The sequence below is a fragment of the Cupressus sempervirens genome, chromosome 10 (genome assembly GCF_028749045.1).
Source record: "Cupressus sempervirens isolate cs-2001-9-10 chromosome 10, ASM2874904v1, whole genome shotgun sequence".
Lineage (NCBI taxonomy): Eukaryota > Viridiplantae > Streptophyta > Pinopsida > Cupressales > Cupressaceae > Cupressus > Cupressus sempervirens.
The window spans coordinates 476630427-476651398 of record NC_143127.1 but is presented as its reverse complement, the minus strand read 5'-3'; the positions used below and the strand labels follow the sequence as shown (position 1 = coordinate 476651398).

Genomic DNA, 20972 nt, shown 5'->3' with positions numbered 1-20972 from the left:
CTCAAAACCATCCTTGAATTGAAGATTTGATACAAGAAAATCTTACCAAATGTAGGGGTTTACAACCACATATAACACTATACTTGCATTGGCTCCCATGTTATCCATGTTAAACACCATAGTGGATAATATTTAGACACTTACTAATGAACAAAATCCTACTCTTCACTGGTGTAAGAAAATGCATTCCATGTTTGATGATGGGTTAGACTATGATTAGATTGTAGACCTAAAAATAAGTAAACATGATATAGTTAACCTTTTTGCGAACCCAAAAATTGGTAAAAAAGTAGACCGCACAAAGTTCAAATTATCAATTAACACAAATGAGGCTATGTTTGTGAACTTTTAGTATCATTGGTGGATGGTTTTTGACAAACCTCTACATAATAATTTGGAGGTGTCATTCTATTTCATTAGAAAATTGTATTCTAAATTTGTGTTGCACCTCAAGGTGAACTACTAGAGCATGAGGCCCAACATGGGTGTAGGAGGAGGAGCTCCTTAGGATAGACCCTTTGCTGAGTGGAAGAAAGCTAGCACTTTTCTCCCCCCTACTAATGTATCCCCCCTCCTCCAATGAAGCATCTTGATATCATTGCAAAGGCTAGCTCTTAGACTATTAGAGTCATCCATAGATTGAGTAGCCTATTGATATCTCAGGATAGGTTGGCGTTGCCTCCCTTTGCTGATGATGTTGGCATGAGTTCATCATCAGCAAGTTCATCACATGTTTGTGTGCCACATAATTGCATAACATGCAAGAATATTTATCTAGGTTTTGTTGGTGTTCATTATGAGTATCAGTTTCTATTTAAGGAGGACGATACAATAGACATGCCTACAAAGACTATACACCCTGACATGAGAGAGGAAGGGTATTCAAAGCCATGGGATCCTTCTATGTTGGTACATGTATAGATTTTTTTGTTATAGCATCTATGATATGTGATTTAAATTTAATCTTTACAATAAAATAATCTCAACCCATACTAACTTATACATGTATGTGGTCTTCATTCATGTTTAATTGATGACTGAGGACGAGCTCAAATAGGTTGATGATGTCATGCTCTCAACTATTTCATTTGGCCTTGAGAGATCTATGGTACATTATGTTGTGTTCTCATTGTTTTTCTATTTGATATTGGAATATATATGGCTTCTAATCTTTCTTTTCTCTTCTAAGTATCACCTGTCAGTGGGGGGCAAAGTGTGGGGGGTGACACAAAACCCATTAACAAGGGAAAGGTAATTAGGTTCTTTTAAAGTGATTAAATATTGACACTTTCTTGTAAAATATTTGTGCTAATAAAATTTAATTGCATTCTTTATTGTACAAGTTGTGGCCACTGGTGATGAGTTTAGGCAAATTCAGCATCACAAACCCTTTAACATTTCTATTTGCATTGAGAGTCCCATCATATGTATAAGTATCATTTATTTTTAATTTTTCTTATTTACATAATAAAATTCAAAAATAATTTCCATGATATTAACAACTAGGATTTTGTATCTCATAGGAAACACCTAGTGTGTAGCAGGTTGGATATCATAGTTTTGTATCTTTTCTCATACAACCATTATATCCAGAGGAGTCGATAGAGGTAAGTTATAGTTTGAATTCTTGATTATATGTTATAAATTTAGTATGTTATGAATTATAATGTTATATTTTAAGTTTTAGATCCATATGACAACCATACTTGAACATATACAAGCAACAATCAATTAGGTTCAAGCATTGCCAAGAAGTCTTGATCATCATAGGAGGTTGATGAGATAGGTGTTTATGATGAAAGTTTAAAACTATAAATCTTCATTAAAAAGGGATCATTATGCATTTGAGTAATTCAATGTTAGATGAATAGAATCATATAAAGCTATTAGTCTAACTTTTGATTTTCCTTTTTTGTTTATGTATGAGGCATCTAATCCACCTAGTTTAGGGAAGAGTCTACATTTTAATGACCTAGCAGCAACATAGGATAGTATAGTTGTCATAAGATGCATCATGAGACATTTTGAGATGGCAGATGTCACATTGTATACATAAACATTTATACTATACATATTTTGATGGCATGATCAGCCACATTTTGTATATGGACCTATGTATTTTGAAATATATTTGCATAATTTGTCTATGGATATATGAACTTTGATATATATTTCCATAATTTGTCTACGGATGCATGTATTTTGATATATAGTTTTGTAATTTATGTGCACAAGGGTGTATATATATATATATATATATATATATATATATATATATATATATATATAAATTTAGTATAGTATTGTTCAATCTATCATGGATCGTGTGTAGTGTTCATGTTTATGGAATATCATTCATTTTGATCATGTTTGTCAGATTCAATTCAAATTAAATAATTTGTGAAGAATATTTAAATAGTATTTATTATCAAATTTTGATGCAATGTTTAATTTGAAATTATATCATATGTGTTTAATTTTAAATGATCTTTGCAATCCCTTAAAATGTCTACAATTAGCCAAATCCATGGCCAATTTAGTCTTAGGAGCTCATCTTTGGTCTTACAAGATGTTTTAGTATGTAGTGGTCGCAAACATTATAGGGGCTCTGTGGTCAAAATAGTGTTGTCACTAAGTGTTACTAAGTTATTGTAGATATTGATAGGACCATCCTATAGCACTCCATATTTCACTGAAAGCCCTCATGACCTTCAAGTTATGACCCTTAGAAGATCGGTCTCCAAACGCATTTAGAGCATCTTAGAGACTTCGATAAAAGGTGGCCATGAATGTTGTAGGCTCTCTGTGGTCAAAATAAGTTGTCACTGGGGTTCACCTACCCATTTGGAGCTAATGGCACTAATTATTTGATGCCAATATTAGTTGTTTCAAAGTTACACAATAATGCACCAATGAACTGAAGCACATTGCAAGTTTTGGCATCGAGTGAGATCCCTATGCCAAATCCATATGGAATGTGATATCTCTAAAATAAGATAGGTTATTGTAGACCTTGACATTACCATCCTGTAGCATTCAACGTTTCACTAATAGTCCCCATGAGCTTTGAGTTACAAACCTCAGAAGATCAATCTCCATATGCACCTAGAGAATTTTAGAGACTCTTCCGTATAGGGTGGCCACAAACATTGTAGGCTCTCTTTGGTTGAAACAAGGGTGTCACTAGGGTTCTCCCACCTATCTAGAGCTAATGGCACTAAAAATTTGATGCCAAGATCAGTGGTTTCAAAGTTACATACTAGGGACCCTTATGAACATATCATAATCAATCATATGGGTCGAGTGGGCTCATAGGCTAACCTACAACTCCCTTTGACCAATTTCATCATGACATGTGTCTCTAGGGGTCCTAGGACCACTAGGGACATATTGTAATCAATCATATGGGTGGAATGAGGTCATAGGACAACCTACAACCTTCTTCAACCCATTTCATTGTGACATGTGTCCACATATGGTAATCAATGATATGGGTTGAAGGGGGTTGTAGGCTAACCTATGACCCTCTTTGACCCATTTCATTGTGACATATAGTACCCCTAAGAACATATTGTAATCGATCATATGGGTTGAATGGGTCATAGAATAGCTTGCAACCCCCTTCAACCCATTTCATTGTGATATTTGTTCCTAGGGGCCCTAAAACCCCTAGGGACATATGGTAATTGATGATATGGGTTGAATGGGGTCATAGGCTGGCCTATGACCCCCTTTGACCCATTTCATCACGACATGTATCCTTAGGGAGTCATAAGACACCTTGCAACATATTGTAACTTAATAAACTATATAATTATATGTAATAATTTCTAATACTATGTTAAAATATATTTTTTAGTAGTATATTTAATATGGTATATTTAATATTATACATATAATAAGAATAATATATAGATAATATATATAATATTGTAGATAATATAAAATACTATATAATAATTTATAGTAATATTATCCTAATATACTATCTAATGATATTTAATATCATATATAATATTATAACAATAAAATTTATTATATAATATTTAATGATAAAATAAAAAATAATAATATTCAAATATCATTATATCTTAAATGTAAAATATATTTAAATATTTTTGTCTGCCTTTTGGTTTAAAATTGTATAATTGGTTCCCACTTTCTCAAATTTAAAATTTTGTATTTTGCTGCCACATTTTGGGTACCCAATTAGGCTTGGTATTTACCAAACCTCTTTGGTCAACTCAAAAAATATGTGTTTGAGCTATATTTTTCTAACATTTAGACTTTGACTGGTCTAACAATATTTTTTTCATCCAAATTCAATGAAAAAAAAAGTTGTTTAAGAATTATCTCAATATTTCATCAATATAATTACTATCAAATTATGAGTTAGATAAGTATTTATTAGTTAGTTTTTAATGAAGATGTTTATAAACTGTTGATTGGCATACTAATTGAAAAATAGATATAACTTTAAAATGGTATAATATTTTAAAATCCAAATGTTACATCACATTCTATGCTTTGCCTAGTATAAGAAGAAGAAAAAATTAATTTTATAATATTTTCAATTAACTAAGGTGGTTAAACATGAGTTTTTTTATTCTAAAAAAGTTTTAGTAGAAAATTCATATTTAATTATTTATTTAGAATAAAAATACCCAAAAAAATGTGTCATATCTGGGCATGAGTCTACCTTTTTATATCTATAATTATATTAAAAAAATATTAGCATTTGATTTTGATTAAGGTGAACATACATACACCTACTTTTTATTTTCACCTTCAAAATTTTTGTAGCATTGCATTAAAATCTAAAATTTTGACCAATCAAATTATTTTTCTTCACATAAGGCCTAGTAGTTTAGAAACTACATTCAATTTCCTATAGATTCTTTTGTTACAAATGTTTGATATAAAGTCTAGAACTACTTTAAAATCATGTGTCAAATTAACATAACCCTAAGTTTTTGATTTTTCACTGCCACTTAAGGTCATAATTTGGTTGACTGTGATCCTACACATACCCTTTGTGGTAACTGATTCACCCCTCCCCTCTTAGTTACTCCTCTTAAATTTCCAACAATTGGTATAAGAGAAATTGGTGCTTGTAGGAAAAGGTTTTAAGGACCTAAGATAAAGATTAGGATGTCTTATAGAAGGCAGATCCCTAAGCTTAAGATAGAAAAAAAATTAACATGGCAGGACTTGATGAATGTACATATATCAAACATCATTGATGCTATTGTGTTCTACATGGAGAACAAATATGTGCCACCACCCAAGCCTATGATTGCGGAGCAAATAAATGAAGAAAAATATCACAATATTATAATGATTGATATTGCATCCTCTTTGAACTATTCTGAATTTGATGAAGTCAAATATTTTCTTATTGCATTTGACATGTGGGACAAGGTGAAGAAAGTCTTTGGAGGTGATGAAAATGTTCCAAGAGCCAAAGTAGAAAGTTAAGAAGTGAATTTGATCAATTGAAAATGAAATAAGGTGAGAACGTCACCTAATACAATGAAAGCATCATCAAAGATAGTTTAAGTAAAATCAGAGCTACATGAGGTAAAATTGATGATGAAACAATAATCAACAAGGTATTAAGAACTCTTCTTCTAATTTATGCAATTAGAGTTTCAACTATTCAAGAGATGAGATGCAATACAACACATGATCTAACCCTAGATACTCTTATGGGAAAATTGACTGCATTGATGTGGATAACTTTTATAACTATGCTCCTTCTTCTCACAATCTTGAACCTACATCAAAGCAAAACTAACCCTTGAACCTAAAAAGAAACAGACGAAACTCAAAAGGAAAACAAGTTGACAGTGAAGAAGAAGATGAGTTAGATGAATATCTTTAAGTCATTGAAGCTCTTCTAGCAAAAAGAGTAGCAAGAGGAAAAGGAAAATTCAAAGGTAAAATTTCATTGATTTATTTTTCATGTTAAGAAGTTGGTCACATTGTTGCAAGGTGTCCAAACAAGGAAGATAAAGATGAAAAAGAGGGTCAATAAGTTAAAAGGAAAGAAAAACTTCAAAAGCTACAAGGACTTCAAAGGAAAAGGTAAGAAATCATGTTGCATTGCAAAAGATTCTGATAGTGATAATGATGAAGATGAAGTAGTTTATATTGTTGTTAAAGATGAATCTGATTATGAGGAAAATGAAAAGATGACACTTATCTCTCATGTTAGAAAAAATATACACAGATCATAGATAGTGGTTGTTCTCATCACATGACTAGTGATAAAACTAAATCTGAACATTTCAAACAGTATGATGGTGGAAGTATTATATTTAGAAAAAATGAACCATGTTATATCAAGGGAAAAGGAATCATAGCATTAGCTGATGGAATAAAATGTGAGAACTCCTATTGGGTTGAAGGATTAAGACATAATCTACTTAGTCTAGCATAGTTGAACAATATAGGATACAAGGTTGAATTCATGAATGGAAAAGCTAAATTATTGGATAGAAGAGGAAAACTAGTAGGAGCTGGAAATTAGAAAAAAGAAAATTTGTTTTACCTAGAACTCAACGAGTTCTTGTTTGATAGCTCAAATAGAAGAAAGTTAGCTATGGCATAAAATAATGTGTATGTTAACTTTGATAACTTGGTCATTATAAGCAAGAAAAATAGAGTAAGAGGCATACCTTATCTAAAGAAACTTAAGATGGGCATGTGCAAACAATGTCAAATTGGTAAAATGAGTAAAATAAGTTTCAAGAGTAAATCTTACAATTCTAAAGAAGTTTCAGAACTAGTTCACATAGATCTTTGTGGGCCAATAGGTGGGAAAAGTGGTTGTGAAGATATATATTTTATTTTATTTTTTTATGATTATTCTAGGATGATGACTGTAATGTTTCTAAAGGATAAGTTTAATGTTTTTTAAAAGTTAAAATGTAATTTGGCTAGAGTTAAGAAAGAAATAAGGAAGAATCTAAAATGTCTAAGATCATATAGAGGAGAATTCATCTCAAATGAATTCAATGAGTTCATGTAATGAAAGAGGAATCAAAAGATAGTATCGATTCTTAGGACTCTAGAGAAAAATGGTATAGTAGAAAGAAAAAACATATCTACCATGGAATGTGCAAGGAAACTATTGATAGAGAACAATGTTGCGCCAAAATACTAAAGAGAAGCAATCAGCATAGTAGTTCATACACTGAACCAAGTTCAATTGAAGAAAGGTACAAAAAAAACACCTTATGAATTATAGTATGGATATAAGCCTAATGTTTTTTTATCTTGAAGTATTTGAAAGCAAGTGTTACATCTTGAAAGATCTAAGGAAAGGAAATCTTGATGCAAAAAATGATGAAGGAATATTCCTAGGGTACTCCAATAAAAGCAAGGGATGCAAATGTTTGAATCTTACTCCTCACAAAATCATAAAGAGTTCCCATGTGAAAATTGATGAGTTTGTAGAAAGAAGTGAAGAGAAAAGCAGAAAAGAGCCTAAAGATTATAGAAAGTTTGTCTATTATGGAGAGGAACCTAAAATTTTACCTTAGATGGTTGAAGCCAATCAACAACTAAGTGCACCTATCAATTCACTAGCAGTTCAACCTGAGTCACAGACAAAAGCACCTAAGTCATAGTTAGTTCAACCTAAGTTGCAACCCCAAGTAGTACAACTTGAGTTATAGTCAAATTAGCTAGAGGGTCCCGAGCAAAAGGATGAACATCTAGGAGAACCGAGTGAACCAAGTTCGAAATAAAGAAAGAAATATCTAATGCTTGCACAAATTTTTAGAAGGCATCATACACTTAATCAAATAATTGGAGGAGAGAATGAAGACAATATGAGAAGGAAAAATTTAAAAGGTACATGTTTACTTAGTGAAGTTGACTTTAGAAAATCAAAGTTAGATAGAAGCAATGAATGGCGAGATAGAACAAATATAAAAGAATAAACCTTGGTCTCTTGTTCCTAGACCCAAAAATAAAAATGTGATTGGTACAAAATGGATATTCAGAAACAAGATGAATGAGAAAGGAGAAGTGACAAGAAACAAGGAAATACTTGTATGCAAAGGTTGTGCTTAAGTAGAAAGTATTGATTATGGGGAAACATTTTCCCCTGTTGCAATACTTGAAGGAGTCATAACACTTCTAGCTTATGCAGCATAAAAGAGATTCAAATTATATCAGATGGATGTCAAATTAGCTTTCTTGAATGGAGTCTTAGAAGAAGTCTACATTGAATAGCCTAAAGGTTTCTTTGATCCAAGCCAAAGAAATATGGTATGTAAACTTCATAAATCTCTATATGGATGAAAGCAAGCTTATAGAGCATGCTATGAAAGACTACATGGATATTTGGTAAAAAATGGTTTTGAGAAAATATATGATAATAGGATTTTGTATATCAAGGAAGGACCACAAGACAATATATTGCTTGCAAAAAATATTTGTAGATGACATCATATTTGGAGGACATGAGATTTTGAGCATATCTTTTGCTAAAGAAATGAGAAAAGAATTTGAAATGTCTATGTTTGGAGAAAATTAAATTTTTTGTGGGTCTATAGTTAATCAGATAAAGGATGGGATATTCATCACTCAATCAAAATACATCAGCTAAATATTGAAATTATTTAGAATGGAAGATTCCAAGTTAGTTGGGACACCTATGTCTATTGGACATAAGCTCTCAAAGAATGAGGATTCAAAAGAAGTTAATTAGACTACTTATAGATCAATGATTGGGAAACTTCATTACGTGTTTCACACTAGACCTTATATTGCATTAGCAGTTGGCATCATTGCAAGATTCTCTCTTAATCCTAAAGAAAATCACATGATGAGAGTCAAAATAATTTTGAGATATCTAAAAGGAACTAAAGACTATGGGCTATGGTACAAGAAATTAGGAAAACTTTAGTTAAGAGCCTTTTCTGATGCAAATTGGGTAGGAAGCACTTAGGACAAAAAAAAAGTACTAGTGGAGGAGCATTCTTTCTTGGAAAGAGGCTAGTGTCTTGGACAAGCAAGAAGTGGAATTTTATTTCTTAGTCCATAGCAGAAGAAGAGTATGTTGTTGCACCAATTAATTGTTCTAACATAATGTGGATCAAGAAATTGATGTCAAGAATGAAGGAATAAATCAAGGAACCAATGGTTATCTATTTTGATAACACAAGTGCAATCACTGCATCCAAAAATCTAGTGATGCACTCAATGACAAAACACATTGCAATCAAATATCATTTCCTAAGGGAATTGGTTCAAGACAAAGAGGCGAGATTGGAATATGTACACACCAAGGAGCAGATAGTAGATATATTTACTAAAACTTTACCTGATGATGGATTTATATATCTAAGAGGTAAATTAGGGGTCATTCCCATATCTAATGCTCACTAAGCATAAGATAGTGTGGCATCAACCAAGCTCCATTGAAGATTGTTCAAGTTGATGTAGAGTGCCACACTTTAGGTGTGAATGTAGAGCATATTGCATATGAATTAGTACAAAGGTAGATTGTAATTTCAAATTTGATATCCTTTGGCAATTGATGTCAAAGAGGGAGATTTTTTTGTCAACATGGAAGATTGTGAAAAGATTGGTATTAATAAGAAAGAGAGAGATTCTTGATATTCAAATGATTGAATGTACAACTAAGAGGGAGAAAATGATGGCAAAGATGTAACATGAAAACAATAGAGACAAGTCCAAGACGAATCTGAGAAGGAGTTGGTATGGATGTGAATTAGAATGAAACAAAGGATATTATCTAATTTCTCATACCTTTATCAACTTATGTTGACATGTTGTGTTACCATAAATGCCAAAGAGAGAGTTTTTTGGAAATAATTCTTCAATTTTAGATTGTCATTGATGTTTACACAAATTTCAGTATTAACCAAGCAATAAAGAGTTTATAGTACTAACCTTGTGTATCTAATTATTAACTGAGCAATTGGGTAATGAATACTTTCTACTATTAACTAAGAAATTGGTTAATGAATGGATTCCTACTTTCAGTATGGACTGAGTGGTCGAGCATTGATGGAGTCATAGTATCAATTGTGTGTTCAGTTCTAGTGTTGACTGAGTGACAACATAATGTAATTGTCAAATATTTTATTAATTAAGGTCAACCATTTGGATGTTTTAAAAGGACATTTAGCTTACTTTTCTAGCTTATGATATATACATAAGGTCAAGTTGTGAGGATAATTCTAGCAAGTGGAATATGAAATAATATGGATATGTGAGTAAAGGAAAGGTAATGTAGGATAGTGTGGAAGATAAACTGCAAAGAACATCTAATCAGAAAGGATCTATAGGTCAAGCCAAAACAAAGATCTAAATCTACAATGGAAGTTGCTTTAGAAATCAAGTCAAATTATTATATCTTTCTACCCATTGTAGTAGGAAAAAAAAAATCTTAACAGAGTTGACTTAACAATTATTTTTTAAAACCTCTAACAATGTGACGTTTCAAGATTGAAGTGTTTGAAGACCTCTAACAAGTCCACTCCTAACAGGGTGATCTAAATCCTCTAACAGGGTCATACTTAATAGTATGTTTTGTAATAGGGCTCACTTCAAAAGAGTGAAAATTATTGTGACTAGTTGCAAGGTGATTTTTTCCCAAATTAGATTTCCACATCAAATATTGGTGCCATCTGTGTTCATGTTATTTTCTTATGTTTTAAGTTTCTACAACTAAGTTACTAAAGGATAAAATAGATAAATAAATCATAAGATTGCTTTGTTAACTAAGTGTTATGGTATTCACAACACATGCCCCATTCCTCACCAAGAATGGGGACCCCCTACCTTTTTTTGATTCCTGGACTCACAATTTGAGAGTTAGGAGAAGAAAATTTGTTTAAAAGTTGCATAAAAAAGTTTGAAAAAACATAAAAAATCAAAAAATCTGGAAAAGCAAAAATAAATTAAAAAATTTGCTCACCTCCCCTCATTCGCATGAGTACGTGTCAAGTCATAGCGTGCTTTATGTTTTTGTGCAAAGAGAAAGGGAGGGCTATAAATCCCCTCCCCTCTCCCCTCTCTCCTCATTTGGTTTGTGCATGTTTTGAAGAGGAGTAGAGGTGAGTTTTCACTATACCCTCCCCCTCACCTTTTTTTATGCCCTACGTGATGCTCGCACCTTAGCGCTAGGTGTGCCATCCGCATCGCACGTGAGGGCATCACGTCCCATGCCTTAGTATGGGCATGCCACCTGCTTCATGCACATGAGTGCTATGTCCAGTGCCTTGGTACTGGGCATGCCACCCATGCCACACGCATAGGAATTGTGTCTCTTGCCTTAGTGCTAAACATGCCACCTACAGCACACATGCAAGTTTTCTGTCCAATGCCTTGGCGCTAGGTGAGCCACCCGCACCACGTCCATGAGTGCCATTTCCAGTGTCTTGGCACTAGGTGCACCACCCACATCACACATACAGGCATTTTAGCTCATGCCCTAGCTATTTGCGCCACTCGTACCATGAGCGTGGGTGCTGTATCCAATGCCACCCATGCTACATGCATGGGCATTGCATCTTGTGCCCTAGCGCTGGGCACGCCACCCATGCCATGTGCATGGGTTTGTGTCCCACACCGTGTGCCACTTGTGTGCACAAGTTTGCATCTCACACATTTTCCTCGATGTGTGTTCCCATGCGGGTCATACTTTCTTCATTTTTTTCTTTATTTTTTAATAAGTTTAAATCCAAAAAAAAAAAATCAAATGTAATGAATAAGTCTCGAAAGGGGACTTTTTTTTTGGCTTATGTTTTTTGCTATCTAGTGACTGATCATGTTTTCTTTCTCATGATGTGCAGGTAACACAATCAAATGGTGTCTACATTCAGATCAGCAACAAAACCAGTTGTTTACAAATTTCAAGGTGTGACCCCAAAATCACGGTTACATGATGATTATATTGAGATTAAAGACACGAACCTCAGGCACACAAACTTGGGAGAATTCCTAAGAGTCTACAACAATCCAATGAAAAGGTCAACCTTGAGGTCTGCATTAATCTATTCTAAATTAGTGAATGTAGCATCACATCTAGGGATGGTACAATCGGCTGAGTTGATCATGACCTTATCCCAATATTTTGTTCTTGATGAAAGGGTGGTCAAGAGCATCACTAGAGAAGTGGTCTTAGATATATGACCTAATAACATCGAGATAGTTTTCCATCTACCTAGACCTAATCAATTCATTAGACTCTTCTACAAAGCAGCTGAGAGATGGTATAAAGATCACCACTAGGAGGCCATCGACATCATACATTCCTTATACTTCATTGAGAAGCTAATCAGCAAAGTGAAAGACAATCAAAAAAGTGGATATGACATGGGGATACATGAAGGATGACATCAGATACTCAATCATTCTCCTGAGAAAAGTCATGGGCTTACCTGCAACAGACTATCTCACTCCATTTATGGTCAACTTCATTGAGGCTATCAGGCATGCGAAGATACCACTAGATTGGGCCATCATGCTAAGTGAGAACTTGTGTGATCAGTTGAGGATAGTAAAGAATAATAAGAAATTCTATATGACTTCTTATGTGGTGTACCTACTGGTAGCAAGGGCAACGAGCTATCCTGGGTTATACAAGAAAGGTAGTATGCAGGACCCTAATGCATGGCCATATATAGCCTATCCTTAGTTGGTGAAGAAGAAGCTCTCGCCATAGAGCAAAGAGTACAGGATTGTAAATGACACCTTCATCTTTTCCATCATTTGATTCATAGAAGGAGACTATGGGAAGAGATTGTCTAAGGAAGCTAAGGCATAGATCACAACTCTTAGAGCATATTTCATCTAGTTTCAATATTTACATACATTCGGGTAGGTGGTGCATCTATCAATCTGAAGAAACTCGCAAGGTACCCAAGTGACAAGTTGTTCCTAATGGAAATATCTTGATAGATTGAGTTAGCTTATGAGAGGATCAAAAGACAATGGAGACCTTGTTGGGATTGGCCTTTTGTAATAGGAGCATATCAGGTGAAGAGAAAGTAGGATATCCTAACTTTCGAGTGGGAATGGGAGAACTGCCCTCTTGAAGAGTATAACTCTCATCAGCCATTCTTTGACAATGTTGGTAAAGTGGAAAACCTGGTAGGAAAGAAGTTCTATCATGCAAATGCCATTGAAGATCATTGGATGAATGCCACAAATGACTATAATGTCTGCATTAGACACTATTGTAGGATGACTTTGTATCTAGCAGAGAAGGCTCTCCATTTGACTGTCCCTGATGGATAAGGCTACAAGATTCTAAGGAACTATTGGATCCTCTATTCAATATAGATAAAGTTGATGAGAGACCCATTCTGAATGCAGAAGTTGATAGAGAGGAAGGAGATGATATTAATCATCAAATGAGACATGTTATTTGAATGACAAAGAGTTTGATCAAGAAACCTTTTCCACTTGATCTAATTCCAGATATAGTGATCTTCCATGTGCATGCTTGCCTAGAAAGGGGTAAGGGAAGGAAAGTCACAGTTCCTATCTTTGCACTCTAGTCTCCTATTAGGCCTGAAATAGTCTACTAGCTTGATCATCTAGTGGGATATTACCACCCTTCAGAGAGGAAGGGAAACAGGAAGAGAGCCTCTCCTCAAAGGTTTTAGACAAAGCATGTTGAAGAACAAGTCCCTTCCCAACAATAGGAATCAAGTCCCCAAGAGACCCAGGATGGTGGAGCTTCTCATATCCAGGTTGAATTTCCATTGCCTCCTATTTTGTCAAGTCAATGAGAGGAGGGAGAAATTCCAAAGACCTCCATTCCTCTAGTGCATGAGGAGCCCACTTCTCCTATGGTTCCACAAAAACAAAAGAGGATCAAGGTTAGAATGAACAAGAGGCAAAGAGTCTATAAAAGATTAGTGCCTAATCCATCTATTCCTGAGACCATTCTAGAGGAAGAATTAGATGAGGAGGAAAAAGAATTAGATGAAGAGGAACAAGTGCCTCTACAAAGGGGAACTCAGCTAGAAAAAGCCACAAAATTGGAAAGAAGAAAGAGTGCCATGAATACCCTACCACCCACCCAAGTAGAAATGGTAGAACTCTCTTCTTTGGAAGATGAAGTGAGAAAAGGGAGCAAAGTGAAGATGTTCTCTCCATCCTAGATTTTGATTTCATGCCTGTGGGTAAAAAGTTAGTTGGAGATAAGATTAGAGACACCCCTATAGGTGAACTTCAATAGCAAGATCGGACATAGATGCCACTTGAGACACAAGGTCCTCATCTCACTCCTCCATCTCCACCACAAGTCATGATGGTAGATAAGGGTTTAGGGACTCCTCCACCTTCGAGTTTAGAAGAAGAACATGTTCAAAAGGAATCATCATTAAAGAGAAACCAGAACCAAGGGTTACTGATGAGCCATCAAAAGAGGCACATATAGTAGAATGTGTACAACAACCTTCTCAAGAAGTTGAGGATCAAACTATAGGATCTATAGAAATTGAGACTATAGAAGAAGAGTCCTCACAGTAGGAGACTCCAAGAAAGAGAAATAAAGGGAAGGAGGTAGTTAAACACATCCCTTCATTATCTAGAGCCAAGGCTATAGAGAGACATATCCCAAGATGGTTTCAAAAGGAAATAATGAGAAGTGCTAAGAATCAATTTTGTGCTTCAGAGGATGATATTTGTGACATTGTAGAGATTTTGAACAACCCTGAGTCTCCATTACATGATGCAATGCCATTTGCATTTGTCACTACTACATAGAACCAAGACTTATTTGCACAAGTGGCTCACCCTCCCGAAGGTATAGATGCAAAATTTGTTAGTCTTGAGGACTATGAAGTGAAAGATATTATGTTAGGAAAGCCTACATGGGATACATCCCAATAGACGATGACTATGGGAGTCAAAGAGGTTCTTAGCCACATGGAACAGGATGAGATTGAAATCAGAACACTTCAAAGGAAATTTGAGATCCTAAAGGGATATCTAGCTAAAGCTATTGGTCCTCTTGATTCTGAATGCCCTGAGGAGACTTTGAGTAATATTCTTAGAGAAGGGGAAGGTGCATGGCTCAATCCATTTTTGAGAGCTTGTCAAGATTGGCGAGACAATCTTGAGGATAAGGATGTCACTATAATCACAAGAAGTTTCAAGTTTTTGCATGCTACACAAGAGAATGTTGATAAGATCGTGGGAATTTTGAGGTAGGACTTCAATATAATGGATGAGCTATGAGCATGGAGCAAGGATTTGCAAACTCTACAAGCCATAAAAGGGCAAAGATACTACATTCTAATTGATGTATATACTAGAGAAGAGTTAGACATGATAGATGATTGGATAGAGAATATTTTAGATGGAAATAAAGTGATGGAAACATTGCATGATGAGATACATATGCTCAAGGACCAAGCCCGAGAGAAAATTTTGGAAGTAGAAAAGTTGTACAGTGATGTATGCTTGGACATTTTTGAAGATGAAGAATGAGAGAAGCTATTGCCAGTTGAGGTAGTCATGGAAAATTTTAGGAAGACTTTAGAGGAAGCATCCAGTGATGAAGACATCAGACAAGCCTTCAGAATAGAGGAAGCATTGTTAGAGTTGGACACCAAACTCAAAGATTTTGCAGAGACTTGAATTGAGGTAGACAACTATAAGCAAAAGGTTAAGGATAAGTATGAGGCTTTGGATCTTCCATATGCTGCTAAGATTACTAAGATGATAGAGAAATTCAAGGGAAAACATCCAAATATAGCTTTAGGATGAAGATAAACAAAACCCAGATGCTAGAATTTCAATTTTGACACATAGTAAAATTTTGAGGTTTTGACCCAGTTGAGTTCTGTAGCTCTACAGCTCTATAGGTCTGCAGCTCCGTAGGTCTGCAATTCAGAGGTGCACCAACAGTTGACTACCAGATCCAAAAATAGCACTTTCCATGCATTGGGAACACATTTTGATTGCAAGTTAACTTTGACACATGCTGAGTGAAAGGCTAGCTTCTATTTTTAGCACCTCCATTCAGTTCCATTTTGACTGATGGCTTCCTCTTACTTTCTCTCTCATGCTTTCATTGTTTTTGACATGTAAAGGGCTCATGCATCCAATTAATGAATAAAATATGGATGGAGTCCCTCTAAGCACCAGTTAGATTGTCAATTTGTATATATTTAGTTTGTTTAAATGTTTTAAAAGTATTTTATTGCATCAAGATATCTCTCACTCTCAACACAAATTGAGGAGATGATTTCTTATAAATAACCCATTGTAAAATGTAACAAAGGCCGCCGTTATTATACAATAAAATTATGCTTTTGGTGCTAGCATTTGAATTGTAGTTATTCTTCCCTAAATGTGTCATTATTTTTGGATTTTATTCATGAGATTGTGATTGAGCCAAAGGTTTATTATGTTGTTTATGGTTGTGCGATCCTTTAGTTCTGGTGTTTAATATAGATATACGAATTTTGCTGACATAATGAGCTTGAGAAGAGATGACCCAATTATGTCTACATAGCTTTTTGTCTCGCATGAGCGTACTATATGTGGCCTTGCAATTTGATGAAGAGTGAAACATCATTCAACTTGTTAAAGATTCTCACCAGTGATTGCATCAGTGGATTCTAGGAAGTGTTGCTCCTATTTTCATTAGTTTCCTACCGATTTCTTCGAAGGTTTTACTCACAACGTGTTGTGTTCTGTAGCTTATGTCCATTTAAGAATTTCAATTTCAAGTCATTTAATTTCATGTTATTTTCTTTCAGTTTCATTATTTGCTTTACTAACCCCCTGTTAGAATAGGACCTCATAGTAGCTACATTGTTAGAGTTACATTCATTGAAAAAAAAATAGAAAATAAAAAAAATATTGTTCTCTTTTGGTGTGATATTTTGAGATAGTGAACATATTTACTTTGATTCCAAGCTAAAAGAATTTTAGAACTAGCAAAGGCCTCCTTGTGAACATTCACATTTATCTTCTACTGAGCAGATTTTGGTACGTCGCAAGACAAATACTAAACCTTGGAGTGGATCCTTAAAAAGATTTTCTTTTCAAGAGAGGAATTACACAATAGATTCTTGTCGTTGACCTTGTGCAAAACAAATGCCCAACACTAAGTAACAATAAAATTATATTGTTAACTGAGCTTTGTAGTATTATATGATAAGTGGAAGTTTGTATTGACATCTAAGGGGGAAATGATTTGCTTTTGTGGTAACTGATTCACCCCTCCCCTCTTAGTTACTTCTCTTACATTTCCAACAAACTTGATGAGGAAATGTTGTAGTTAGATATACCACATGTGATAGCAAAGGAAATCATCCATAAAGTTATTGGATTATGCACAATCAATGAATTGCCATCTATTGGAATGAAAGTAGAAAACTTAATACACAACTAACAAAAGAAAAATTTGACTTAAGAGCCATGAAGGTCAGTAGCATTGAAGATTTGAAAGTAAGGTTTTCATCAATGGTAATTGGTTATAGAGTTTATCAACCAAGTAGATTCAACAACGCTCTCGATAGAGTAATTCATGTGACATTTGGAATGGTAAAAGAAGATGTTAGTTATCATTTGAGTGTGATGCCTAGAAGTCAACTTTTACCAACAAAGATAAGAGACAACTATTTAAGTTTTGAGAAATCCTGTTATGTATACTTTCTACTTGCAAAATTTATTTCTAGGAAAAGACATAGTTAAGTGGTAAAATGAAAAACTTGTGATATTGCAAATTAATGAATTTCTTAAGGACTTAAGTGGCAATTTCAATAATGATATGTGAGGTTATTATAGGATTTGAGAAATAGAAATCCATAAAACCCAAAGAACACATGCATGTAAGAACCTACCACAGAGAAGAAACGAGAAATAAGAGATCGGGGGTTTTCTCTAAGAATATGAAAAATATATTATCAGACTAAAAAGACAAGATGAAATTTACAATTGATCAATTCTTATAGAAGGAGATTGAAAACCTAAAACGGAAACCCTAAGAGGTAAATGACATTTAATAATTACTAATTAATTATTAAATGAAAATGTAAGTGCATAAATGAAAATCTTAAGAAGGGAGTAAAGGTAAATTAACAAATGAAATTAACTTAACCTTTTACTCTAACACCACCCCCCCAACGCCCCCGCTCTTTAAGATGAGAAACAATGTAGCTACAAACAATACAAGAAAAAGAAAGGAAACTACAATGCTGAAAGAAAAACTTGGGTTTCGACAACAAGGCCTAATGAGGTGCCCAATCAAAACCAAATCTCAATGAAACAGAGAAATAGAGAAAAGAAATGGGAAAAACCCTACTCCAAAAAGAGATAGAAAAGGATGCACAAATGAAATATCTCAAAAGACTCTCTCAAGACGATATGTACAATGAAACCCCCCATGAGACTCTTTCAATATCTCAAGAGACTCTCTCAATGAGACTTTCTAAATAATTCTTAAATCTTTATCCAAAATATATCTTTCAAACTTCATCTATTTAAATCCTCTTCTAATTCAAATCTTCACAAAATCTTCTACTTTGGACTTAGGAGCACCATCATAATCCTTATACTTTAATCCTATTTATCTTGAATGACCCACATTTGATCATATTCAAGTTTGACTCAAATCAAAATCATCAATACTCATTCTCCTTCATCAAGATTCAATCCAATATTTAGGTAGAAAGATCTTTCCAAAGTGTGATATTAGACCTTTATCCTTAGCAAACATTGTCATAGTTGTGATCTCTCACTTGGGATCATTTTCTCATTGCCAAGCATTGAGTCATCTATTTTGTGTCCTATTCTAAGATTGGATCATTTGTCCATCTCCAAAATCCAACATCCAATTAGTTTTCAATATCATAAGGTCTTTATCTAAATCAAGGTTATCTCAAACCTTCATCCAAATAAAATCAAAACAAAGTCCAAAATTGTTCCTAGTCCTAAGGTCATAGTGCATCCATCATCAAATCTTTCATCACTCCTCATCTAAGCTCCATGGTTAAGAATTGTCTTAACCAAACGGTTGAAGATATTCAAAGGCATTTTGGAGTTATACTTCCCATTCAACCTCTGTATGAAGTTAGTCCTCAAAATTGCATGTCCAATCCGAATCCATCTCACATTTATTATTCTCCCTCTACCTTTGACAAGGGAAAGCCACATAATTCCTCAAAAGAAATATCATTGCCAAAGAAATTGAAGAACTCAAGAATTATGTCCTTAGCCTACAAAACAAAGGTCAAAAGAAAAAATCTACCTTCCAAAGCATATGTCCTCTTCCCCCATGTTTCCAAGTCCATAATCCTCATGTCCCATCCAACCCAAATCCTCCATGTAATTCCCCATTCTTTGAGCTTAATGTCCAAAACCATCATCACAATACCCTACCTAGCTCTCAATCGCCACCCAATCCTAATCCTCCAAAACCAACATCAACCCCACATTGTAGTAAGTATGTCTTTGTCCCACAATCATTGGTAGAAAGCTTGTCTAAGTACAAAACTAGAAATAAAGTGATCCAATCACCCAAAGTCATACAACCAATGCCATGTCAAGAACTTGCTCCAAAGCATGTCATTATGGATTCCTCTTCTCCTCTAGATCCAAGAACTTCTCCATCCCATTATTCCCTTACCCCTCAAAATCCATTTATCCCTCTTAATCCATCTCATGATCCCCTTCCTAATCAAGATTAAGACATTACCTCTATTTCACCCATTACTAATTCCCCTCCATCTCAAGAGTTAACATCCATTGATCCTCCACTTCATGAAGATGTTCCTTCCACTTCATCCACTAATACTCCTCCATGTCAAGATCAAATCACTCCATCTCATTGTTCCATTCTCTCCACTCTATTATATTATTTTGTTCCATTTCATGATCCAATCATTCCACCACATAATCCTCTTATAAGTCAAGATAAAAGTACCCCTTCATTTATATTTCATGATCCCAATCCATCTCAAGATCCTATTATCCCTAATAATCCCCCTCATGATCCTAAACCTCCACAAGATTCCATAAAATTAATCCAATCCATCCATGAACCCCATATACATTGACTCACATCTTGTATTGAAAATAATAAGTATCCCATTAAACAAATAATGTCTCAAAATGTTAGTATGCCTTCCACTCCTTCCAAATCCAAAATTACTCCATCCAAACCTAAATGCTCCCATCATCCATATTCCAAGTCCATTTTGGGATCTTATATCCATAATAACCTCTCTTCCCCATTTCCATCCATTTTGGGTCCTTACATACATCCATCCACCATATGCATGTTTTCCACACCATCCCCTTATATACCTATTACAAATCAACAAAGGCACACATCCTTGAATTCTTTCCAATGTTCACCCTCCATAATTTCACCCATGTCTCTCCATACTATTTATCCTCACAAACTTGTAGCATGGCCAATGGAAGAAAATTGGATGCCAAAAACACAGTGAATAAAGCCAAATAACCACAAAAATCCAAGGATCAATATGTCACCTCTAAAAGATATGTTCAAAAAAAGAAAAATGTAATCCAAAAGCAAGAAGAAATTAAAAACCAGCAAAGGCTCAATATAAAAAATTCAAAAATCATGTGGATTCCAAAGCTATTCAATGAAGCAATGAATTAGAAAGAAAAATTCAAAATGGCATCCAATGTTACTAATCTAAAGCTTCCTTCATTCATAAATCCTTCAAACTTCCATTTTCCAAATCCATTTTGGGTCCTTATGAACCCAAATCCACCATCCTAACTCCATCATATCCTTCATCCATTTTTGGGTCTATATATCTGAAAATTCAAACTTTCTCCTACATATCCTCCAAAAATTCCTCTTACCTATTACACCTTTTTTTCCTCCCAACCAGTCCACCCCCTTAATCCAAAAAATATCATAAGTCCTTGTCCTCCATTTCCCAACCCATTTCATCATTATTTTCATTTTCCTACTAGCATCTATG

At 34.4% G+C, this 20972-nt stretch overlaps 1 protein-coding gene across 1 annotated transcript in view; it reads left to right on the top strand.

The window, feature by feature from the left end:
- Positions 1–11500: 11500 nt before the first annotated feature.
- The window catches only part of LOC149534757 (uncharacterized), a 42937-nt gene continuing 33465 nt past the window's right edge, over positions 11501–20972 (top strand). Inside the window, exons 1-2 of the mRNA XM_089806070.1 lie at positions 11501–11599; positions 11838–11902. Coding sequence (XP_089662196.1) covers positions 11501–11599; positions 11838–11902 — 164 coding nt within the window. The remainder of the gene's footprint in view (positions 11600–11837; positions 11903–20972) is intronic.